This window comes from Drosophila yakuba, chromosome 2R (assembly GCF_016746365.2).
Source record: "Drosophila yakuba strain Tai18E2 chromosome 2R, Prin_Dyak_Tai18E2_2.1, whole genome shotgun sequence".
NCBI classification, from domain to species: Eukaryota; Metazoa; Arthropoda; class Insecta; order Diptera; family Drosophilidae; genus Drosophila; species Drosophila yakuba.
In genome coordinates this window covers 4,978,411-5,001,343 of record NC_052528.2, presented here as the reverse complement: position 1 = coordinate 5,001,343, position 22,933 = coordinate 4,978,411, and the positions used below count along the sequence as shown (strand labels likewise).

At 46.0% G+C, this 22,933-nt stretch overlaps 7 protein-coding genes across 17 annotated transcripts; 2 read left to right on the top strand and 5 right to left on the bottom strand.

Annotated features, from left to right (window-relative positions):
• Window positions 1-590: 590 nt before the first annotated feature.
• On the bottom strand, window positions 591-4,389 carry LOC6529360. Of its 2 annotated transcripts, none has more exons than XM_015196816.3 (4): window positions 4,205-4,389; window positions 3,605-3,667; window positions 3,114-3,539; window positions 591-3,060 (listed from the first exon to the last, which is right to left on the bottom strand). In XM_015196816.3, exons 2-4 carry the CDS (start codon window positions 3,662-3,664, stop codon window positions 748-750), a joined length of 2,799 nt encoding a protein of 932 aa, XP_015052302.1. In that variant the 5' UTR covers window positions 3,665-3,667; window positions 4,205-4,389; the 3' UTR covers window positions 591-747. The 2 variants fall into 2 exon arrangements, with proteins under 2 accessions (XP_015052302.1, XP_002090365.1); XM_002090329.4 differs by lacking the exon at window positions 4,205-4,389 and adding an exon at window positions 3,796-3,882.
• Window positions 4,390-4,510: 121 nt separating this feature from the next.
• Window positions 4,511-5,573, top strand: LOC6529359 (proteasome subunit beta type-5). The gene is made up of 2 exons (XM_002090328.4): window positions 4,511-4,731; window positions 4,793-5,573. The coding sequence occupies exons 1-2, from the start codon at window positions 4,585-4,587 to the stop codon at window positions 5,492-5,494; spliced, it is 849 nt and encodes a 282-aa protein (XP_002090364.1). The 5' UTR covers window positions 4,511-4,584; the 3' UTR covers window positions 5,495-5,573.
• Window positions 5,574-5,657: 84 nt separating this feature from the next.
• Window positions 5,658-6,246, bottom strand: LOC6529358. Its single transcript, XM_002090327.4, has one exon. It carries the CDS (start codon window positions 6,222-6,224, stop codon window positions 5,733-5,735), a length of 492 nt encoding a protein of 163 aa, XP_002090363.2. The 5' UTR covers window positions 6,225-6,246; the 3' UTR covers window positions 5,658-5,732.
• A 26-nt stretch (window positions 6,247-6,272) lies between these two features.
• Window positions 6,273-7,209, bottom strand: LOC6529357 (pre-mRNA-splicing factor Syf2). Its single transcript, XM_002090326.3, has one exon. It carries the CDS (start codon window positions 7,094-7,096, stop codon window positions 6,416-6,418), a length of 681 nt encoding a protein of 226 aa, XP_002090362.3. The 5' UTR covers window positions 7,097-7,209; the 3' UTR covers window positions 6,273-6,415.
• Window positions 7,210-7,394: 185 nt separating this feature from the next.
• On the top strand, window positions 7,395-11,523 carry LOC6529356 (periodic tryptophan protein 2 homolog). The gene is made up of 10 exons (XM_002090325.4): window positions 7,395-7,550; window positions 7,603-7,715; window positions 7,771-9,036; window positions 9,095-9,434; window positions 9,500-9,645; window positions 9,702-9,849; window positions 9,911-10,145; window positions 10,214-10,375; window positions 10,724-10,940; window positions 10,998-11,523. Exons 1-10 carry the CDS (start codon window positions 7,533-7,535, stop codon window positions 11,200-11,202), a joined length of 2,850 nt encoding a protein of 949 aa, XP_002090361.1. The 5' UTR covers window positions 7,395-7,532; the 3' UTR covers window positions 11,203-11,523.
• On the bottom strand, window positions 11,249-19,785 carry LOC6529355 (glycine receptor subunit alpha-2). Of its 10 annotated transcripts, none has more exons than XM_039373152.1 (11): window positions 19,686-19,785; window positions 17,683-17,837; window positions 16,983-17,059; window positions 15,458-15,557; window positions 15,224-15,399; window positions 14,789-14,878; window positions 13,589-13,744; window positions 13,169-13,533; window positions 12,976-13,104; window positions 12,778-12,882; window positions 11,249-12,688 (listed from the first exon to the last, which is right to left on the bottom strand). In XM_039373152.1, exons 2-11 carry the CDS (start codon window positions 17,742-17,744, stop codon window positions 12,488-12,490), a joined length of 1,461 nt encoding a protein of 486 aa, XP_039229086.1. In that variant the 5' UTR covers window positions 17,745-17,837; window positions 19,686-19,785; the 3' UTR covers window positions 11,249-12,487. The 10 variants fall into 10 exon arrangements, with proteins under 10 accessions (XP_039229086.1, XP_039229088.1, XP_039229087.1 ...); XM_039373154.1 differs by lacking the exon at window positions 19,686-19,785 and adding an exon at window positions 17,933-18,638 and having other exon boundaries at window positions 11,249-12,676; XM_039373153.1 differs by lacking the exon at window positions 19,686-19,785 and adding an exon at window positions 17,933-18,636 and having other exon boundaries at window positions 12,988-13,104.
• Window positions 19,786-21,120: 1,335 nt separating this feature from the next.
• LOC6529354 (protein LTV1 homolog) lies at window positions 21,121-22,860 on the bottom strand. The gene is made up of 2 exons (XM_002090323.3): window positions 22,760-22,860; window positions 21,121-22,700 (listed from the first exon to the last, which is right to left on the bottom strand). The coding sequence occupies exons 1-2, from the start codon at window positions 22,760-22,762 to the stop codon at window positions 21,222-21,224; spliced, it is 1,482 nt and encodes a 493-aa protein (XP_002090359.1). The 5' UTR covers window positions 22,763-22,860; the 3' UTR covers window positions 21,121-21,221.
• Window positions 22,861-22,933: the final 73 nt, after the last annotated feature.

Here is a 22,933-nt window from a genome sequence, read left to right as displayed (position 1 = left end):
ATTTATAGAATTTTAAATTAAATACGGAGACATCGAGAAATCATCATTAGGCACTTGCTGAAATTGTACTAACAATACCGCAGACATATTGGTAAACGATATCAAAACGTTGCCCAATTTACTTGTTTATTTTGTCAGCGGTGGGGATTAGGTTTTTTTTTAATCCCCACCAACCATCGGAGCTCGATTTTTGAGATGATTTCCTGGTTGATTTCGTTTACACAATTATACAGAGTTCATAAGCCGCATGTCTATCAAAACACCAAAATGATCTGTTATCAATAAATATATATGTACTTGACATTCTGATATTTACACATGCATAAATACTATTATTAAACATTTTTAAAGAAAAATATATTTTGATCGAAAACATTCGGTTGAGTTTGATTTTCAAGCGAGCGGGGCGAACCATCTTCAATATTTGGGTTCAAAAGTTGGAGAACCAAAAAACCTAATTCGGGAGCTCTTCTAAAAGTCAATTTAATTCAATATTATTTCTTATAATTTTTCTTCTTATAAACTTGATATTCTAACAACTTACGCAGAATTTAAAAAGCCAAAACCGTACAAACAACAAATTGCGTGTATAACTTTGTATTATATTTATATATTTTAGAACCTCCAGATTAGATTCATCAGTTGGAAATAATTTAACTTTTCTTTGTAGTTTAAAACTTGATTACAATTAAGATAAATATATAAGATTTGCTATGTACAAAGGGCACCTCTGAGGGATTACCAAACTCAAACTAGACTCGAGACATTGTTGTAGAGGCCAACGGCAGACACCTCGTCCAGATCGATTTCATTGGTTGGAAGATTCGGATGAGGCCAGTTTCTTGGCCGATGGTTAAGATGGGGCGGCACAATGGCCTGAAAGGTGGGGGACTGAAGCGGCCTGTAGGTTACCGCATCCACGTAGTCCCCTTGTCTCGGAGGAGCGTTTGGTTGTGGTATCCTACCCACGTATAGATCTTCACTGCGATAGAGACTCGCATTTGGTACGTAGCCGGAATGCATCCTTCTCTGCGGGGTTTGTGGGATCGGTGGACGGTGGGGCAGTTCATGAAAGTAGGCATCTTTGGGTATGTGTCTCTCGGGCAGTCCAAACTGGGCGGCAGTCCGGTGGGGAATACTATAGGTGGGCGAAGGGTTCGAAGAGGTGCCCTCTATGTGGTGGAAGTTATTGTTCAAGCGGGAGTGTGATCGTGCCGCGATCACATGTGCCGTCTGGAAATCCTGGCGGTTGGAGTCAATAGTGTTTTGGAGTTGGGCCACCATATCCCTTACCTGCCCAGCATTCGGCTTCTTTAGGCACTTGATTTCACTGTTCCGAATCTCCACCTTACTTACATTTTCATTGCCATTTTGCTTCACTTCTGTTTCCTCGGCGTATTCCATGACGGGGTTGGAGTAAAATAAATTCGACATGACGGGATAATTGTCTTCCAAACACAGCGGCTGCCGTTTCATCAGATTGGAGATACCTGCAGCCTCGCTTGCCTGCTCCTTGTACAGCAGCTTATCGCCTCCCATTCCCTCGGCAGTTTCATTGACAGCCGTCTCCTCTTTGCCCAAATCCGCGAAAGAGGCATCTTTCCGGAGCGCCTTTATTACGGAGTTCAGCATGTTCTCTCCTCTCCCAATACGCTGGTAGTACTTATTGTAATCTGGCTGGGGATTACTGCCCGTGGGGGATGCCTCCCAGTCCCAGCTGTTGGAGTTCTGGGAGGGATTTGAGGTCCCACTGGAGTTCGGATAGCGCCGCATCAAGTTGTTGTACTCGTCGAAATTTGGACTATTAACACTCTCTTTGTCTTCCCGTAGCTGGGCGGACTCTGCTCTAGGATGGGGATTATAGGGTGGCGATAAGGAAGAAAGCTGGTGCTTGCCCTCCTGTTCGCTGTCCCTTTCCATGATCAGTGTGGTTTTCTCTAAAAGAACTCCCAGTCTTTCAGAAACTTTCAGGAAATCTAGCTTAAGTTCATCTAACTTCGAGTGCTCCAGTTGCGCCTCTGGTTCCGCCTCCCCTTCCACCTGGTCCTTATCCTCCTCTTCTGCATCTTCCCCTTCCTCTTCACCAGCTTCATTGGAATCTTCATCACTGTCACTATCTAGCTGGACCTCCGCTGATCGGTGTACTATAGCTTCCACTGCCTGATCTTCGAGGACATCTACACTCCGTGAGTTGGTGAGCCTACCACCTTCATGGTTGTTTTCCAAGAGCTCTAGACTGCGGCACCTGGACATTGTTCTTTCGATCCTTGTGTTTTTGTTCTGCTGACCGAAGGTGGACCGCATAGGTTCACCTCTTCTCAGGAACTCACTGAGGTGCTGCCTCTTGCTCTCGCATCTCAGTCTGTCCTCGATCATCGTTCTTGTGAGCTGTTCAATCTGATCGTTCGTTTTGATTGCCAATGCCTGAACTTTGTGACCTAAACGTTCCTTCGTTTTGTGAACGTACTTCTTTAAACTCTTTCGATTGCAATTCAGTTTGTTTTCAATATGTCGGAAGAAGGGACCGCAATAGCATGTGTTGCCCACGCTGACCGGACCCTTGTGAATATGTCCTGCCAAATCCAGGAAATATTGCTCCCCCGACTTAAGTGGCTCCTTAGGCAGTGTCTCCAGTTTTGGTGAGGGAAAGGCGCGCGGGTCGGGAAAGTAATGGCAGCCATAGGGTGACCAGTTGATACCCTTGTCAACCACATCCCTTTCTCGATCTCTGTCCTTGTCCGACCTGCTGCCGCCCTCCTTGGGTTTCTCCTTGCGATTCCGTATCTTCTTCGGCGTGTTAAGGATCTCGATGATTTCTCGGTAGTTCTTCCTGATCGCTATGTGCATGGGACAGTCACCTTGTGCGTTTTTAATGCCCAGCCGAGCATCTGCCTCCAGGAGAATCCTTGTGAGCTTTCTTCGACCCATGGCACAGGTGATGTGCAAAGCGGTGTCACCGTTCAGATTCGTTCTATTCGGATCGCAAAGGGCGGAGAGCAGGATTCGAGAGACTCCTGCATGTCCATATCTGCAGGCGGTGTGCAGCGGAGTGTCTCCATACTGAAATACCCGATTGCTTAAACTTGCTTATAATGGATATCGACCCCACTTACATTATTCTGGACATCCGGATCGGCGCCGGCCAAGAGCAGTTCCCTTGAACTCTGATTGTGACCATTTTGAGCGGCCAAGTGCAGGGCGGACAACCCTTCGTTGTTGGCAATTCCCAGGGCGCTATTGTGTAGGGCTTCGATGGTCTGGTGCGCCACCTTCACCCTGCCCTTGCTCTTATCCTTGTCTTTGTCCTTCTGCCCCTTGCCTGGTTTTCCCACCCCCGAGGAAGCGGATGGTGTGGGGGGCGCGCAGATCAATTTCACGCAGCGACTGAACCCGCGACTGGCGGCCTCGTGGAGCGGGGTGTTCCCCTGCACGGATTCCCTGGCCAATCGATCGGCATTGCTGAACAGGAGACCCTCCACCCGACGATCATCGCCGGCGGCCACCGCCTCGTGCAGCGAAGTCCAGTTGCTGGAGTCGGGCTAAAATCGGAAAAGGGGTTACATCAGTGTAAACTTGGTTGGTACTGGCAAGTGCCCTAACTTACCCCGAAGATCGCGTTGGGAAGAGCCTCCTGTTTCGGGATGCGGGAGGATCCATGCTGCATTGTCTGTGAAAAGATTTGGAGTTAATCAAATTTGTTAAATCATCAGCGAAAAATTGTTTCAATGGGTTCTAGAATTTGAACCACGTTTGATCTTAAAAACAAGGAAAATCAGAAGCAAAGATAATATTTACATTTAAATGGATCTGGTTAGGACTATTTGAAAAGCCAAAAAATGTGTAACGTGTTTTATGCTTTGATATAACATTGTTGGCGACAAAAGAGCTTGCTTGACATAGGATCAAATAAATATGATCTTCGATCCCATATTTTCTAGACGTGTATGCGCATGTGTGTGTGTCTCCCGTAATGGCGTACCACGTAGTAATTGCCATTACAAATAAATGTGGGAGTTACCAAAAATGCTCGAATGAAGATCCCGTAATTTCGAAAACAAACTTTAAGTGTAGTTTAATGATCTTTCTTCATTGCAAATTGATAAAACATGTATGGTTTCCTTTATGCTTAACACTATTACAGTACATTTCTAGGCTTGAAAACCAGGTTTAAAGTGCGCCTTGGTTTTCTTTATTCCCAACTTACTTTTCACTAATTTAAAATCCCGTCTACGGACCGTAATTTACTCATTGCAATGCGCCACTCTCACGTATTTACACATGCTTCTATTCGACTATTTTTCAGTGCCCGACTTTGCAATATTTGGCCAACGATTAGTGGAACGCCCAGATTTAATTTGGCTTCAAGCCAGGCCTAAAAAGAGACTAAAAGAAAGCCAATCACAGGCAAAATTGGCAACAGGTTTCGAGAAGGGTTGCCGTATCTTCGACACCTATCGGTGAAGCCGATAGTCTGCGTTTTTGTCCCCCAACAAGTACGGTCTCTCTACAAGTAGGCATCGAATTTTGTTTGTCATTGGCATTTCGCATTCAACGTTTACAATTGTTTTTAAGGAGCTTTACAAAATGGCTTTGGCTGAAATCTGCAAGATATCAAATGCTCCGTACATGAGGCCCACGGCCTGGTCATCGGCGGACGTGGAGGAAGGGCAAAATGCGCTTACTTGCAATCTGGCCAATCCCTACGCACTGGCTGCTCCGCCATTCGAGAATGTATGTAGTAAATTAACTGATTTTCTTAGAGATTCTACTAAACAGTTAAAAATCTTCTTAGCCCCTTCACAACCTAAATCAGATTCAGGCCAATGCCGACAAGACCGGCATCAAAATCGACTTCGATCACGGCACCACAACGTTGGGCTTCAAGTTCAAGGGTGGCGTCCTCCTGGCAGTCGATTCTCGTGCCACTGGTGGGTCGTACATTGGCTCCCAGTCGATGAAGAAGATCGTGGAGATCAATCAGTTCATGCTGGGCACTTTGGCCGGTGGTGCAGCCGATTGTGTTTATTGGGACAGAGTCCTTTCGAAGGAATGCCGCCTGCACGAGCTGCGAAACAAGGAGCGCATCTCGGTGGCCGCCGCCAGCAAGATAATGGCGAACATAGCCCACGAATACAAGGGAATGGGTCTGAGCATGGGCATGATGCTGGCCGGTTTCGATAAGCGTGGTCCTGGCCTGTACTATGTGGACTCCGAGGGATCCCGGACGCCAGGCAATCTTTTCTCCGTGGGCAGTGGGTCTCTGTACGCCTACGGAGTCCTGGACTCCGGCTATCATTGGGACCTGGAGGACGAGGAGGCCCAGGAGCTTGGACGTCGCGCCATCTACCATGCCACTTTCAGGGATGCCTACTCCGGGGGTATCATTCGCGTGTATCACATTAAGGAAGACGGCTGGGTCAACATCTCCAACACCGATTGCATGGAGCTGCACTACAAATACCAGGAGCAGCAAAAGCAGCAGACCGCTAAGTAGAGTTTGGATTAAGGGAATATAAGATATTCAGTTTGTATACGTTTGAGTTTCTTGGAATAAATAAACGTGCTAGAGACTATGTTGTGTGCTTCATCCAATACGAATTATACTTGTAATGATTGGGCTTTTTTTTTACTGAGAAAAAGAAATGATCTCTTGTTTGTTTTAGGGTAATTTTGTGTTCGATAGATTTATTAGTAGAAATGTCTGTATTTTTGGTAAAAATAAAAAGTTTAGTTTAGGTCTCCTGCTTATTCTTTTGTTGCTGGGAGATCATTTGCAATGTTTCCTTGTGACGCACTTCCGCACGTTTTTGCTTGAAAGTCCGCTTTCCACCCTTGGTTTCCACTCGCTTTCTTCGCAGGACTCCCCGTTCCATGGCGCTGCGAAGTTCCTGCTCGGCATCCAAGTGCGAAGGTATGTGGATCTGCCGGATCATGCGATTCCGCACCATGAAGTGATCAAAGGGGTGCTGACCGCCGTTGCGATCGAAGAAAACTGCATGGGTGAGCTCGCAGGTCATGTGTCCATCCGCCACATCGATGATCCCGGCCACGGAGGTCTCGTTGTGCAGATCGATCAGCACGGAATGGCCCTGCAGCATTACGGGCCAGCAATTCAAGGTATTGGACACCAAATACTTCTCCCGCGCACTAAACTGCTGCATTATTCCGATAGGTTTGAAAATAAGTATTTTGCTCTTGGAATCGGAGCTGCCAACTCGCTTCATAAGTAATTTTACACCTTCTAACTTCGATATTTACTCAACTATTAAACGTTTGTGTAAAAGAGTGTATTATATTTTAGGCGAAATTTATGTAAAGGGTGTATTATTGATAGGCAAATATTATACGTACACAAAGTTGATTAGGTACACTTCGGATTCTGATCTTAAGGTTAAGAAATAATGAAATACTAAACTTAAATAGCTGTTCCACGCTCCAGATTTTGTTTGATCTCGGCTGTATGCTCGCTGTAGAATCGGTCCAGCTTCTTGTTGAACTTGGAGTTCCTCTCGTTGATGAAGTCCACATCCGCATCGTCATTGTAGATCCTCCTGCGAGAGTACTTCTTGCGACGCTCTATCTGCTGCTCCAGGTCTGTAACCATTTTGTTAATAGCACCTGGGGTGTCCTTCGTCCTCGAATGCAAAGTGGTGTGTGCACCACCGTAAAATGCGTCGCCGAGCTCCTCCTTCTGGCGCTCGTACTTTTCCATATCGCGGACAGGCATACTCTTGACCAATCTGTTGTACTGCCTGGCTGTTTGGGCCTCGTATGTCGAGAAACCAAGATCTGGATTGTCTTTACGCTTCTTCTTTTTCTCAATGCGATCCGCATCGACCGCGGAGACCTCCAAAAGCTTTAGACGTTCGTAATCCTTGCCAGCTGCCTGCGCCTCCGATCGCGCCTTGTCGTCCGCTAGGATCCATTCCGCTTGTCGCTTGCGAGCCTCCCAGTTCTTGGGGAGCTTCTTGCGGGCGTCCTCTGCCACTACTTCATGGTGGTTGTCCGTACGCGCCTCCTGGCGCTTCTTGTGCAGGTCCAGCAGACGCGCCTTGCGCTCCGCCAACTTTTCCGCAGCTGTTTTTGTGGTCTCCATCGTTTGTTTGTTATAAAACTTGTTTACTTTTTGGAAATTGTAAAAATGCGTTGCTTTGTTTTTTCGCTTTGCATTCGAGGTTTTGAGCCGGCTTGGCAGCACCAGTGAAAACATCTGTTTTGCATCGCAGTACAGTAAATAACAAGTATGACAGCTGATGCAAATGTAAAATTTAATAACTATAAAATCATCAAAAATTAAAGTTCAAACCATGTACTATTTTAATAATTAATTATTTGTTTATGTTTTGAAATTCTTTTAAAGACGTTTCTTAATTTTGGCTCTGTTTGATGTTCGTCACCGTTGTGGTATATACTGCAGCGGGATTTAAGAACGCGTTAGTGCATTTCCAACTTCATGTGCTGTTTACCTCAACACGTGTGGGAGATTTTGTTTATATTTTAGCTCGTGGTTTTTGCTAAAAACCCGCTACAAAATGAAGTTTTCCTACAAAGTAATTAGTGCCAAATGTTATCACTACAAATTGCTAATGTTCGATTTCACAGTTTTCCAACCTGTTGGGCACAATATATCGCAATGGAAATTTGGTCTTCACACCGGATGGCAATTCGGTTATCAGTCCGGTTGGCAATAGGATAACGGTCTACGATTTGAAAAAGTGAGTTACCATTTAAAAACCAAGGATTTTATTGATATATTTAATTTATTTGCAGCAACAAATCGCGTACCTTGTCCTTGGAATCGCGGTATAACTACACGAACTTGGCTCTTTCCCCAGATGGAAGTCTGCTTATCGCAGTCAATGAAACAGGGGAGGCGCAGCTCATCAGCATGGTGTCCTGTACGGTGATACATCGTCATAAGTTCCAAATGGGCGTTCAGTGCATCTGCTTCAGTCCAAATGGGGCATTCTTTGCCGTTGCTGTCCAGAACGTAGTGCTAATATTCTGTGCGCCCGGTGAGATTACCGGTGAGTACAATCCTTTTGTCCTGCGCCGAAAATTCCTTGGTGGATACGACGATGTCACTTGGCTGGACTGGTCTTCGGACTCTCGGCTTTTGGCCATCGGCTGTCGGGACAGCTCCACCAAAATCGTCGCCATAAACTACACAAAGAATTTCCGCACCTATAACCTAAGTGGCCACACAGATGCCATTGTGGCATGTTTCTTCGAGGCGAACAGCTTGCACTTGAACACCATAAGCCGCAATGGTCAGCTCTGCTTGTGGGAATGCAGCCTGGCGCCCTCGGATTTAGAGGATGCTGAAAGGCCAAAGTTTGCTCCCCCTCAAAGGAAGAGGGAAAAAAAGGAAGTATCTGACAATGAGTCGGAAGATGACGTTGAAAACGTAGTGGAAAAGGATGCGTTAAAGGAGGAATCATCCAAAGAAGCTGAAGATGTCAACCATATAAAAAATGAGGAGGAGACGCAGGGTCACCCCTTCTTTTACAAGAAAATAACTCGTCATTATTTGGCCGACGAACCGCGCAAAGAGCAGCGAGATGTGCAACTTACCGCGGCGAACTACAACACTCGTACCAAGATTTTGGTGGTAGCATTCAGTTCCGGAGCTTTCTACCTCTACGAATTGCCTGACGTGAACATGATTCATTCGCTGAGCATCTCCGACTATCCCATTTCGGCGGCCCTATTCAACTGCACAGGTGATTGGGTGGCATTGGCTTCCCGGGAGATTGGCCAACTTCTGGTTTGGGAGTGGCAAAGCGAGCAGTACATAATGAAACAGCAGGGACACAGCAGCGAAATGACCTGCATTGCTTACTCCTCGGATGGTCAATTCATCGCCACTGGCGGAGAGGACTCTAAGGTGAAGCTTTGGAACACGCAGAGCAGTTTCTGTTTTGTTACTTTCAGCGAGCACACAAGTGGAGTAACTGGCATACAGTTCAGCAGGAACAAGAAGTTCCTGGTAAGTAGTTCCCTAGACGGGACAGTGCGTGCTTTTGATATCAACAGGTGGGTTTTTTTTTCAGGTTTTAACCGTGGTAAACTTATACGTTTTTCTTTATTTCAGATATCGCAACTTCAGGACTTTTACCTCACCAAACCCTGCTCAGTTTTCCTGTGTGGCTGTGGATTACTCTGGCGAACTGGTTGTGGCTGGCGGGCAGGACGTTTTCGACATCTTCCTATGGTCAGTTAAAACAGGGAAACTGCTGGAGATCATCAGTGGCCATGAGGGACCCGTAGTTTCCATAGCATTCTCTCCAGTTGCTACCTCATCTACTTTAGTGTCTGGTTCCTGGGACAAAACCGTCAAGATATGGAACTGCTTGGAGAGCAACAGCGAGCACGAAACTATTGATGCTGTTTCAGATGTTACAAATGTTACTTTCAGTCCTAATGGTGAAGAGGTATGCGTTAACTCCATCATTAGTTCGATATTACATTAGTACATATTGCATTCTAACTCTTGCAGATTGCCGTGGCCACTCTTAGTGGTAATATAATCATTTTCGACATCAAATCTGCAGGCCAAGTTAGTGCTATAGAGGGTCGCAATGATTTAAGCGCAGGTCGTCTGGAAACTGATATAATAACAGCGAGAAAGAACGCTCAGGCAAAGTGAGATGACCTCAAATTTATAATATGTGCTATGTATTAACTGAATCCCCTCCTAGTTATTTTTCCACAATTGAGTACTCAGCGGATGGCGAGTGCATACTAGCTGCTGGCAAGTCTGCGAACATATGTATTTACCACGTTCGGGAGGCTATACTTCTAAAGAAATTTGAAATCACACAAAACCACAGCTTAGATGGACTTAACGTAAGTACTCAAAGAAATCTTAGACGAAAATCCTCGCTAACATTTTTTACTTCGTTCCTAGGACTTTATCAGTCGGAAACATTTAAGTGAATTCGGCAACATGGCTCTGGTGGAAGAACGCGAAGAGCTGGAGGGTGGCAGGGTGGCCATCAGACTGCCGGGTGTTCAACGGGGAGACATGTCCTCCAGGAGGTTCCAGCAAGAGGTTAGGGTGTTCTCCGTAAAATTCTCACCCACGGGACAGGCATTTGCGGCTGCTGGAACTGAAGGACTCTGCATATACGCCTTAGATAAGGGTAGGCTATAACCATTTTTACAACACAATAGTAATTCAAATATTTAATCTACCATTTTTACTATCCAGGTGTTGTTTTCGATCCCTTCGATCTATCGCTGGAAGTTACACCGAAAGCGGTCCACGAGTCCCTCAAGCAGCAGAATTATACCAAGGCGTTGGTCATGTCCCTCAAGCTAAACGAGCCCAATTTGATTGCCCTAGTGCTGGAGCGAGTGCCGTATAAGGACAGTGAGTAAAATGCTAAATCGCCTGCTGCATTCAGGGGCCAGTCCTTGTCAGTTTTGGCAACCTTCATCGCTGCCGCGACTAAAAATAGCGGCGACACACTCCGCCGTAGAGGCGGTTGCCACTTGCCCTGACTTCGTTCTCCGATCGAATGTGCAAATTTGCACTTTTGCTGTGTTAATAAACAGTTTCAAGGTCCTCGCCCTAACTCTTACCTTGGTTAATAACCCCTTCCAATACCGCTTGCATACGAACTATAATAGTACATGCAAATGGCTTGCCATAAACAGCTTTGCCAGCACGTGTCTGCATTGCATGCATATTGAGTCCTTGCTCCTTTCGCTTTTTCAGTCGAACTGGTTTGTGCGGATCTAGCGCCGGAGTTTGCCCAGCGACTGTTGCAACAATTGGCCCGTCATCTCCAGTCCACGCCTCACATTGAGTTCTATCTGCAATGGAGTTGCTGTCTGCTGACCAAACACGGAAACCAAGATGGAGTCTTTCAGCACACGGGATTGCTGGCACTGCACGAGGTTCTTTCGCGGAAATACGAAATGCTTAACAAAATGTGAGTAAATTGTTTTAGTTGTGTACAGAAGTCTCGCTAAGGGGTTCATATTTTCAGCTGCGACTACAACAAGTACACGTTGAAAGTACTTCTGGATAGAGCTGATAAGTTAAAGCAGGAAAATGAAGGCAAAACCAATGCGACGGAAGAAGATAGTGATGAGGAAATGCTGTTAATCAGGTCGAAGGACAACGAAAATGGGCAGTCGCATTTTAGCGATGAGGAGGAGAGCGACAGCGGTTCCGAAGAGGACATGGTTTGAATTCAAGCATACCACCTATTTCCTTGTTATTTAAATCGACGAATAGTTTGTTTGATAGATGTACGCGCCTTCTCTTTTATTAAGAATAAATTTAAAGCTTTCCGATAACATTATTAGAGGGTTCACTGAACTACGAATTGCTGAGTGAACAACATAACTTAAAAATGGAAAGAATACAGATATTTATATAAACTTAAATTGGTACAGCAGTTACAATCCTAGATAAATACATGCATGTAATATATAGTAGTGATGTAATATATTTACAAAGTGTTTGTATTTTCATATCAAATATAAACTCGATTTAGCTTAACAAATATATATTTATATGTTTATAGTTTCAAAAATTATGCCTGATGTGCGCTGTTTGAACTACAGGTCAATTTTAGTATTAGATGTAAAAGCCACAGCTCTAATGTTTGCATTAAAATGCGCTATAATGGATAAATAATTCTAAATATGTAAAAATCTCTAAAAGCATTCACTGTTCGTCTCGTTATTTGTATTTACAATCCAAATATCCTTAGAGGCCATTGTATTATTATCTCCGTAAAGCACCAATTCCATATCTTGGCGGATTTGCTTAAGCCTAATACAAAAGTTCAATTAAAATCGTTTGCCCGAAAATGGTTTATGCGTGTAGCTCGCAATTGTAGAGAGTGTATACTTTAAAAGTAGGGATCACCCTTTCGACTGTGGGTATTGTCACTAGCACAGTGATATACGTTAGTTTGATATCCGGTGTATATAAGGCAGAACTAAACTCAAATTTGGGTAATCGTTGCGGGATCTTGGTTAATATAGCGAATATATAGAGTAGCAAAGCAATCCATCCTGTGGGATTGCGCGGTGTCCGAAAGACACCTCTGCGATTGAGGCATAGATTTAAAATAATGTGGGGGATATATCGGTATTGTTCGAGGCTAGATCGGATTTGTACAAAGCAAATACTCAAATGAACAATATATATTCTCTGTGAGCAAATAGACCATAACTAAGCTATACACTCAGTACTGGCATTTCGATGTACCCGATGGTTGTGTAGTAATACCCATGCACCTATTACATATGTAGGTAACTGTAGACTTTCCTTGTGGTTTCTTGTACTTTGATGACGTGAAGCAGATACATAGCTCCGTTTCCAGATATTAGGATCCAAAAAGCTAGCGGCACTGGCATTGCACCTGTCTCCAATTCCGGTACAGTTGTAGTTTCATCAGCAGATTCGCGATTGTTCGACTTTTTAACGGAGTCCAGACATGTGCAGTCTGGAGCTCCCCAAATCCTAGGACGACTTCATCAGCAGAATCGGCCAGTACAGGAGCACAAACACAAAGAACAGGATGGGGAATACAGCGCGGGACACCTTGTCGATCTCCCGCCACATGATCTTCTCCACGCCGGTATCCGTATCCGTCCACGCCACGGAAAGTAGACTCTGGCGTCTTGCTGGCTTGGGCGGTCCTCCGTTTCCCTGAAGCGAGGTCTAAGGAGTTACATATAGGAGTATATAGCATGTGTGACATGTGCCCCTGTTCCCCCACATATCCATATGAGTGGTTAATAATAGCTCACCTGGCCCGGTGTCGTGGGCGTCTGTGTGGCCTTCCGCGACCGCACCGCTCCGCCTTCCCAACTGGCCACTGTCGCACACTGACCCTTCTCCATGTTGCTGATGCGCTACGCGAATCGAATCGAAACGAATCGAATCGAAGTCAGAACGACAAGAAGGTGGCATTACTTATTAAAGCGATATCCCCACAGCTGCCTTACCATGGGCAGTACCTTGGGTATGCGGTTCACCTGGTACTGGTACTGCACGTCCAGCACTTTCACCACCACGAACTCGGCCAGGGCGGCGAACACGGACAGCATGCACCCGGCCATCCAGAGGTCCAGGGCCTGGAAAAGGTGAAATTAATCCTCTGTGTTCGAGTTGGGACCGCAAGTGGAGTAATGAGCCCACCTTAACGTAGGCGACTGGCGGGATGTCGGCGCCCGTAAACATGGTCACCAGGGTCAGCATGCAGGTCACCAGGAGCGTTACCCGCCCCGGAATGGCGTCCAGTCCCAGCCAGAAGCTGAACCAGGATAGCATCACCACCAACGATGAGGGGGCGAAGGTCTGGATGAGGTGATGGCCGATCTGGCGCTCGAAGCGGAAGTACACGGTAAGGCGGGAGAAGTTGCCCACCTTCTCCGGCATGTAGCCGTCGCTCTCCTCCAGTTCCAGCGGCTGGCCCAGATTGTACTGCAGCAGCTTCAGTTCCGGATTCAGGGTCACCCCGGAGTCCGACCAGCGCAGCTTTACCTTCTGATTGTTCGACGAGACTTCGAAAGTGGAATTCGTCAGATAAAGCTGCCATAGGGGGGTCTACAAACTTACAGCTCTCGATGTAGATGGGACACACCTGGATGTCCATGGGGTACAGCTGGAACTCCATCTGGCAGGCGATGATCGCGTGCATCCGGGCCGCATAGCGCACCGTCTTGTTCTTGTAGAGCGTGACCGACGTGAACTTGTGGGTCAGTGTCGCTATTTCTACAACGAAAAGACATCGAGAAGACGTTGCAGAGATGCGGAACAAATGGGTTTTGATTAGAACTATGGCATTGGCATCGATAGACTCATTTCTTGCGCATTTCGGTGGTGGTTTAGTGGTTGGGTGGTGGTCAATTGGTGGTGCCGTGATGGTGATCTTGCTCGTGATCACCTAACGTCTAGGTTAAAGCACGATTATCTACTAACGACGAATGATCTGATGTTTCTTTTTATTGAATTTGAACATTTTTAATGGATTTAGAATCCACTAATAATAAAAACTTAAAAATTTATTTGCGGATAATGATTTTAAACAATAATTTATATATAAAAGAACGACATGCGTAATCATTTTCAAAAACTATATTACTTGAAAATCCAAGACAGACACTTGTGCTTTACAATCGTGACTGGGAATATGAACAAGGCTGACCGATTTGGAATCGATTTTTGTTCTGTAAATGTTGACAATGGTAACCAAAAATGGAAAAAACCAAATTGCCAACGGGGTGCACACGTGATTCCAAGGTGAGATCTTATCAGGACCCCGGGTGCAACTGCAAATTTTCGTTTTCGTTTTCGGATTCGGAGCGTGGGCGATGGTCCTGACCATGGCGGAGGGGGACTACGGGTGGCTCTATGGTGGATTGGAGTGTCCTGTTTTGACCATGGCATTGGAACCGGAATGGACTTCGTGCGTATAATGAGGGCCGCAAGTGGGCGGGTCCGGTATTGGGTGGGGAAAAAATATAAAAAAACTTAAAAGTACACTGGTTCTTTCGCTAGGTGTGCGATGTATGGATGTATATATACACAAGGAACTGAATGGCACGAGGAAAAACCCTTGATTCAGCCTTTAGATAGTCGGTATATAGATAGATTTCGAAGAATGTTGAATATACAGAAGACATTGGATGGAAGTTATGCGCTGATACTGATACTGAAACTGAAACTGATATTGATACTGAAATCGATTTCGATGGATTTTGGCAAAAACAGAAACACAAAAGTGGCAAACACAGATCTAGAGTCAATTTGATATACTTATATCTTTGTCTAGATGAAAGTTTTTCGAATCTCTTTCACCCTTATTGCGTAGCAGGGAAGTGGACGCAACATATGGACTTCCGTATCCTATGCAGAAGTATCGGTATTGTTAGTTCGGGAATTGTTAGTCGGTGGATTAGTAACCGATGGATTAGGAAAAAAACAAACAAACAAAGGAAACAAAACAAAGTAATTCGTTACTATATACAAACGGTCCACACTTATAGAGTTTAATTAGAGACACATAGGGTGATGAGCTCAGCTGGACAAAGTGCATGAATCCCGGTCCAAGATACTTACATAAAACACACAGATATCAACACACACACTAATCGACTAATCAACTAATCGAACATGAAGCATTCGCATACACTAATCACATACACATACACACACATAGTCTATGGGGTTGAGTAGTGGGGGTAGACGTACCGGCAATTTTGGAATTAAGAAAGTACGGATCCGGCTGCCAAAAATTCTCAAAGACCTCTGGAAGCAGCGTCACGTAGTCGTCGCCCTCCTCGAATATGTCATCTGGGATCTCCAGACGTGACTCCAGCCAGCGCTGATGTATAAACATGTCTACTCTGAAAATGTACACAGTATCGCTATATGCTCCATTACGATCCTCCGATCTGAGGTGTCTCCAGCCACGACGGCACTTACCTAAAGTCCATATCCTCTACGTTAATTGAGTTAATATCTACAACGAATATGCTAAAGTCTACTATCACTGGGGAGCCCTTCTTCGAGGGCGGTCGTATTTCTGCAATAAATCAAGGCGATCTCCGGTTAGCCAACATTTGGTGTGAACACTTTATTCGCACAATCACGAATCACAAATCACAAATCACGAATCACAATTACCCCATCCCATCCCACTGAGAAATCCGGAGAAACTTTCGTGCGCGAATTCATTTTAAAGGGGCCTCCGTCTGGAATCCCCAAAACCAACTCGAGGAAACCCCCAACTCCTACCATCTAACTCCCGATTTCCCCACCAAGTTCAGGGGCAGCCCACGGTTTTCATGCGTATTACACAACCCGCGAAAATCGATAGAAAAAAAGGCGTTGATTAGCTCCAGCAATTGCCTCGAATGAAGAAAACATGCCTCGCGCTCATTTTAGTGAATTATTTATACCTTTGCCAACGGCTTCTGACAAACCAAAGCAGCTATTGCATAAGAATTCACTTACAATTTTAACCATACTTTATGAATATTACACTTTTAAGAAGTATGTTTTCCAGAATTTGAGTTCGCCTAAAACAAAGTTATACATCAGATAAAGGTGTTTCAAACTTGTTATTCACGTACCGCACTAATTGGCATTACAATGATTTTAAGTGGATAACCATATGTTTCTTTTCAATATATGTGTCTGCTTAAAGATTTATTACCCAGCGCTTGCCAGTCGTTTATTTTTCCGCACAAAATGTACTTAATTGTGTTGAGAAATTTATGGTGAACATTAAGTTTAGTGAACTTTAGTCGCTTTAGGTGCAAGCCAAAAAAAGGGAACTAATAAGCGAATAATTTGACTGGTACACCTCATACTCATAACTATACAATTATGCGGGTGAGTTTCGGTAGAATGTTTCCGTTTAGCATGAAGCATTTTGCGAAGTAATGTAACTTTAATGCCAGCTCTCCTTCAGATCCTTAGATTACACAAATTCTTCGGCAATTCGGGCAGGCAATTGGCGCCGGAAAATGTTATTTTGATTTTAATCGATCGTAATGCCGGATGACGTCAAAAGCCCCGCCCGGGAGACTGAGGGGACCCCCGTAGCTCCTAGCCCATACCCCGTAATCCGTAACCCTAACCTAGTATGCCATAGACGGAGGCCCTGAAATTCGCCGCGCCGCTCCGCGTCACGAAACCAGCGGAGAGGAAAAAAGGCTGAAACAGTTAAGAAAAACCCCGAACACGCATATCCATATCCACATCCATACCCACGGTTGGCGGTTTCATGGTGCAAACAAATCAGAAATCCGAAAGGAAAAAACGGCTGTGGGCAATCCGTACCAATTAAACACAAAAGAAGGAGACCGCATCGAAAAGGACACCTCCGAGCAGTACGGTTCACAGGCCGTAACCGTATTGCATCGGGGCAATAAGGCATTGGGGCCTGTTGGGGGCTATTAGGGGGCTTTGCTGGGGGTACAGCTATGGGTGGAGTTCAACTTACCCTTGACATAATTAGGCGGAAGAACTACTCGCGGCTTGGCTGTGTAGTTCATGTGGGCTTCCGTGGCTTCGCTCAGCCTGCAAAATGAGCAGCACAAAACAAAAGGGGGAAATTCAAATGCAGTTCCTTGTGGGAAGTACTTGGTTGGGTTGGATAGTGGGGATTGGTGGTTTGGGAAACCCCATCTTTTTGGGGCGGTGAGTCAGGGGTAGTCCTTTCGCCTGATGTCTGCCACATGCAACTGTAGGAAACTTTGTCAATTTAAGTCTGAATTTGAAATTAACTTCGTGCTGGCCGGCGCTTCGATTCCATTCGATTCGATTCAGCTCAGCTCGGCTCTGTTCAGTTCTGTGCTGTTCTGTTTTGGTGTTTAACCTCCTGGCAGGCGAGTAATAACATTAGTTTCCTCCGCTCCAATCGGCCGCATATGCCGTGCAGGATTCTCATTTGACTGTGATCCAATTGACCTTGCTATAGGTACTATTTCGAACCGAAATCAAACTAAACCGAACCGAACTGAACTGAACCGATTTTGCACATTTGGCAGGCCGAAGGTTCCCCTTGAACTGGAAACGATTCTGGGTCTGGGATAAGTTGGGGTTGCACTTGGCGGACTCTAAGCTCCAGATGGTAAAAGGAATGGGTATGGGGTATGGGGTATGGGGAATGGGCATCGGGAATCGGGGTAACTCGAGCTTACCACATCAGTATGAATCCCAGTCCAAACGATATGAATGCGTTTGTGTTAAATTTGTCGAGCATGATGTTGGGGCGACGGCACGGGAAAGGATTTGTAACACACAGACCTCAAATCATCTCACTTTACACCGACGTGGGAATTTCATAATTCGGTTTCTGTAACACAATATTTTCAATCATTTGCATTGGCTCGCCTTCGGAATTCGCAACTTATATTTCTTGGGACTGCTGTAGCTTGGTCTGGTTCTTACATTTTGTTTTGATTGGGATTTACTTGGTTCTCTGGCGGTTTCTTACTTTCTTTTTGGCGGCTTTTCACTATATACACGACACACTATATGCACTGAACAAAAGATATATTCGTATATATGGAGAGCAGAGATCGCACATAGACGGGGTCCTGGTTGGGGCCAACTTAATCCGCAAAGTTTTCCCTCCGACTCGGCTGCCGTTCGGAACTCGAATAAACAAGAGCCGAGTTCGCGCGCCGAGTGAGTGATCATCTAGATACGAGTATCTGTATCCGCATCTGTGATATGTGGATTCCACGCTCGGTGTGTAGGCGTGCGATTGCGGATTGCTGTCGTAAAACGGTAACTACAGTGGTCACTCTGGTTAACTTTTTCTAAGTGCAAGTGGAACTAAGATTAATATCGTAAGAAAGCGCTATGAACAAGAGCTAAAACGACTATTAAAATGTTATTATTTTATTGGTTGTTGATATGGTTTACCCTTAAATGGAAATGGGGTAGATTCATTTACTAAAGTAGTTCTGAGAATAGTACTAGACGTATTTTTAAGACAAATATTTCAAAGAGCTAATCCTATTGTTCCAAAGAAATACTCTGTTTCCCTAGCTCAGAAGGGGGTTAAGCACACACTGTACGTACGGGCGCATAAGGGTCGCAAGAAGCGGGAGCGGCAGAGGAGGAGGAGGAGGAGGTGGAGCTCCGCCGGCGGTCAAGGCATGGCATAATGCTGATGTACTGACAATTGCCCCGGCCCCGGCACACGGCACACAGCACAGAGCACACTTCTCGCCAAGATTCAATTGAATCGCGTGCCAATTTTACTTAAGTCGCTGAACAGACAGACAGCTTTTACGGTGGCCGGTGTAACAGCTCAATCTATGCGACTATTTATGCGACCGATATCTGGCAGATACTAGTGTGCGGATTTCCCAGATGCACGGGGAGCGGACAGTGGGTTAGATGGATGGATCGAGGGTTTCAATTGCAGGCTTCCTGGCCAGCAGCACACACATAATTGCATGGACATCCACTTCCTATAAATTACTTTCTGCGGCTGACATTGGCAATGGCAATGGGTATTTTCGCGCAAATTAAAAATTCCACTTCCAGATCTGCCAGCTCTCGGGCAATACGTATGTACATATGTAGGTAGTATATAGAAGTGCGGCTGTATGCAGATCGTGAGATGAACCGTATCCGGCTAGGCCCGGCCCGGCCCGACCACTTGGGAAGTGGTGTGGACACACACAGATAGGGATCTTGCCTAAATCACTCACACGGCATGTCATAACGTTGATCTCACATCTCACAGATACTGTATCTACACATTCGCCTGAATGATGGGCTTCACTTTGATTGAAAACACGCACTAACTCTCAGATGAGTCGAAATGAAAGCCATTAATATTCATGCGCTGGATCCTGCCGGGCGGCTATGTTCAAAGATCGAGCTCGGATTGAAATTAATGGAAATTTAAAATGCCCTAACATGCCGCCGCATTTCGTTATATCAACACCAGGATGTTCGATCCCCAGCAATTACAATTACATTAATTATGTAGTTAGGGGCATTTACATTAGTAAATGCTCCAGCGGGGGGTTGGCTCCGTTTTCCGAAAGAACGGCCTAAAATTGCGCGACTTTAACGCCCGCCTCACGCGAACTCCACCGTACAACATACTCCATGCACCATCGTGTCACAGGCCATATTATTCAGACATGTATTATTATATTATTATTATATGGGGAATTACCGCGCTGCGGGAACGACGCGCGCCCGAGTCCGTTCGCCTTCGCTCAGGAACTAAACTGAACTAAACTCAACTCAACTGAATGGAGCGGAGCGGAACTGAGCAGTGAAAATACGCGAATTTCTTGGCCGCTCGCCTTGCCAACTTTAATACGACATACGAAAAAATCCCCAACGTTCTGCGGAGGCTCAGGCACGACAACCAACTGTAACGGGTTTCCACTTACAATGATGGGAGTTGGGTTCGGAATGGGTCTGGCTATGGGCTATGGGCGATGGCCGATGGGGGCCTGGAAGGACGATTGCATGGGCATGGACATGGGCACGGGAGCGGGCCCTCGGTTCGCTTGCAAATTGGTGTTGGGTTCCCTGGAAGTGTGTTTGGGATTTTCTAATCTCCATGCCCACACCCGCCATGAGAATGATCAAGTGTAATTTCCACTTGCTGCCACAAATCCATCATTATCATAATCATTGTACATGTGTAATTATAAGTAGCAGAAAAATAGTCCTAATAATATTATTAATAATACATAAAAACAGAAAATTTGAATGGTTATCTATTTAGTTTTGGGTGTTCCATGACAGCTATGATCTTTAAGTGGGTTCTGCATAGACTCGATATTGGAATGTATAAAGTAATATCCTAATATCTAATATTCCTAGCTAGTTGTTGACTGACATCGGTTGGGTTTTCCAACGAGGTACATGCGAGTTGACTTGAAAATTCCACAAAGTAACCAAAACATTAAACAACTGCCACACCAGGCTAATCCCCACCTGCCACTAACCAGTGCCCAAGGGCTGGAAACGAGGCCTGAATGGGCCCCCCGACCTCAAACCTCGTGGGAAATTTCTATATGACTGTGTAAATACAAATCGCGTTTGTAGGACCGACTTTAATATATATTAGCGCACTGACACAGACATGTCGTGCATATAGTTGATGTAGGCGCTACTGCGAGCTGTACAGTACATATGGACTTGTGGCGGGGTAAAAAGCCACTTTGTTATAGCATTCTTGTAGTTGGCATTGCTGTTCGCCAACTGACAATGAATTGGAGTTTATTTTATTTTCGCTTCGATTGTCTCGCTGTGAATTCCGCTTTATGTCCGCCCGTCGAGCTAGTACTTAGCAGCTCGCAAATCGCTAGACTAAACTTGTTGTCAGCCAACCAGTCAGTCAGTTAGGGCTAATTGCCGCCAGGCAGGACATGCGCTGCGTTCTTTTCCAGGGTATCGTGATGTGGCATTGTAGTTGTGGTTTATAGCCTCGGCGCGTGCGGCGCAGTCAGCCACTTTGATTAATGGGCGACCGACCACTGACAACCGACGATGACGCCAACAGAAGGCGATATCACGGGCCGACTCCAACTCCTAATGCTAATGCATTTGATTCGGAGGAACTATTCCCGCAATCATCGGAATCACCGCAACAGTTTGTCGTTTATCCAATCCATCGTTTATAGATATCACTTAATATATACGCCTGTGTATACATTTTACATTTAAGCCTAGAGAACAGAGCCGGAAACTTAAGCTAGACAATGGAGGCTCCCTGTTGATTGGTTCGCTGGTTGATCTTCACGTGCGTCTGCCGCTTCTTCTCCTCCTTGAAGGCCTCCGTGTTGGCCTTCTTTTCAATGCGGCGCTCGTTACGATAGTCCTTCAGCAGGCGCTTCCGCTCCTTTTTCTCTTCGGCGGTCTCGTCCTTCGGTCTGATGGACAGAACGCTTAATGTGGAGAGTACTGATTTGGCGCACAGTGACTTTGGCCCAGTGGCAGCGGGTGATTCATCGGCCAGATTTGCTAGCGCCTTGGCTGTTAGTTGGCCATCGACCCCACCTCGCAGGACATTTGTGGGCAGACCTGTTTTCGGGTCGATCTGAATGGGAGCTGGATTTGTGCTGGCACTGGAACGACGACTGCGCCGTGGCTCGTCGATCACCTTCGGGTGATTGTAGATATTCGAGTAGGTGGACAGGATAGACTCGCAGTCCCACTTCTTCTGCTTAGGGTCGTCCACCTCGTATTCCACTAACTCCTCTGTGGGATCCTCTTCGCCCTCGACCACATTTCGGTACTTTTCAATGCGCTCACGATCCCACTCTTTGTTATACTCGATGCTCTTGTCCTTCTTCTTGAACTCCTGGAAGCACTGCATCACAACAGGATGTTTCTGGTGCCAGTTGCCCTCGATGTCCTCCAGAGCCAAGTCGCCCAGCTCCGGATCATCGTATGTGGCGTAAAACTTTTCGAAGCGATCGTCGAGTAGGGACAGCTGCTCATTGCGTCGGATCACGCTGGAGGACATGGAGTACTCGGTGAAGCGCGACTTAAGCTCCTCGTCGTCAAAGCGACGTTCGCGCATTAGGGGCGCCAAGCGATCCATAAGCTCGTCCTCGTCTTCATCCTCGTTTAGGTCATCGGAATCGAAGTCCATGTCAGATTGCTCCCCCCCATCTTCGTCATCCCACTCCTCGTCGTCGGAGTCGCCCTCAGCCATGGCCTGCATAACGAAGTCATCCTCCAGCTCCTCGTTCTCACAATCGCTGTCCAAGGCGGCGACCACATCGGGATCCCAGTCGAGACGCAAGGTTTGTGGAGCCGCCTTGTTCAGCATGCCCTCGGACTCCTCAAACTCACTGGCGAACACTGAGCTGGGCAGCATAAGCTTGGGTGCGGGGCCCGGTTTCTCGTCATCCTGGGCCTTCTGTTTTCTCGCTTGATTGGGATTCTCCATAAACTCCCAAACCACGTCGTTCTCGCGTTTCTTCAGGTGCTGCATGTAATCATAGTCATCGTCGAAGTGGATGCCAAACTTCTTTAGCTCCTCCTGCCGCTTAACCGGATCGGTGGGTGGCTCTGGGTCCTTGGGCTTTTGCTGGCGCGTCGCCGCCTCGAGGAGCACCCTCTGCGGAGCATTTTCATCGGTCACCAGTGGATCGTGCTGACTGCGATGCACCAAATGGAAGGTGACCGCCTTCTTGCGGTCAATGTACGGCTTCTTGCCCTTAACCTGCAATGGAATAGTGCCTTTAAAATAGGTTTTACCCAGTTTAAACGTGTTTTACCCACCATTATTGGATTGTTTTCGGGAAAACTTTTGTAAATACAGAGAAACACATGTGCCTGCTAGCGCTGCCACCCAGAAAGGGATTTTGTATTACTGCCTTTCGGTCACACTGTTTTTTCACTGCGTAATTGCCCTTAGTGTTGAACAACGACCACCTTAATTCAAAACATGGCGCG

Excerpts from the sequence above, each read along its gene's own strand:
- LOC6529360 (XM_015196816.3), bottom strand. The coding sequence starts at position 3,664 with ATGCAGCATGGATCCTCCCGCATCCCGAAACAGGAGGCTCTTCCCAAC. Across the intron at positions 3,540-3,604 it reads TTCCCAACGCGATCTTCGGG|CCCGACTCCAGCAACTGGAC; the intron begins GTAAGTTAGGGC and ends TTCCGATTTTAG. Across the intron at positions 3,061-3,113 it reads ATCCGGATGTCCAGAATAAT|TATGGAGACACTCCGCTGCA; the intron begins GTAAGTGGGGTC and ends CGGGTATTTCAG.
- LOC6529359 (XM_002090328.4), top strand. The coding sequence starts at position 4,585 with ATGGCTTTGGCTGAAATCTGCAAGATATCAAATGCTCCGTACATGAGG. Across the intron at positions 4,732-4,792 it reads CTGCTCCGCCATTCGAGAAT|CCCCTTCACAACCTAAATCA; the intron begins GTATGTAGTAAA and ends AAATCTTCTTAG.
- LOC6529358 (XM_002090327.4), bottom strand. The coding sequence starts at position 6,224 with ATGAAGCGAGTTGGCAGCTCCGATTCCAAGAGCAAAATACTTATTTTC.
- LOC6529357 (XM_002090326.3), bottom strand. The coding sequence starts at position 7,096 with ATGGAGACCACAAAAACAGCTGCGGAAAAGTTGGCGGAGCGCAAGGCG.
- LOC6529356 (XM_002090325.4), top strand. Across the intron at positions 9,037-9,094 it reads CGTGCTTTTGATATCAACAG|ATATCGCAACTTCAGGACTT; the intron begins GTGGGTTTTTTT and ends TCTTTATTTCAG. Across the intron at positions 10,941-10,997 it reads TACGAAATGCTTAACAAAAT|CTGCGACTACAACAAGTACA; the intron begins GTGAGTAAATTG and ends TCATATTTTCAG.
- LOC6529355 (XM_039373152.1), bottom strand. The coding sequence starts at position 17,744 with ATGCTCGACAAATTTAACACAAACGCATTCATATCGTTTGGACTGGGA. Across the intron at positions 14,879-15,223 it reads TCTTAATTCCAAAATTGCCG|GATACGGAAGTCCATATGTT; the intron begins GTACGTCTACCC and ends ACTTCTGCATAG. Across the intron at positions 13,105-13,168 it reads CGCCAGTCGCCTACGTTAAG|GCCCTGGACCTCTGGATGGC; the intron begins GTGGGCTCATTA and ends CACCTTTTCCAG.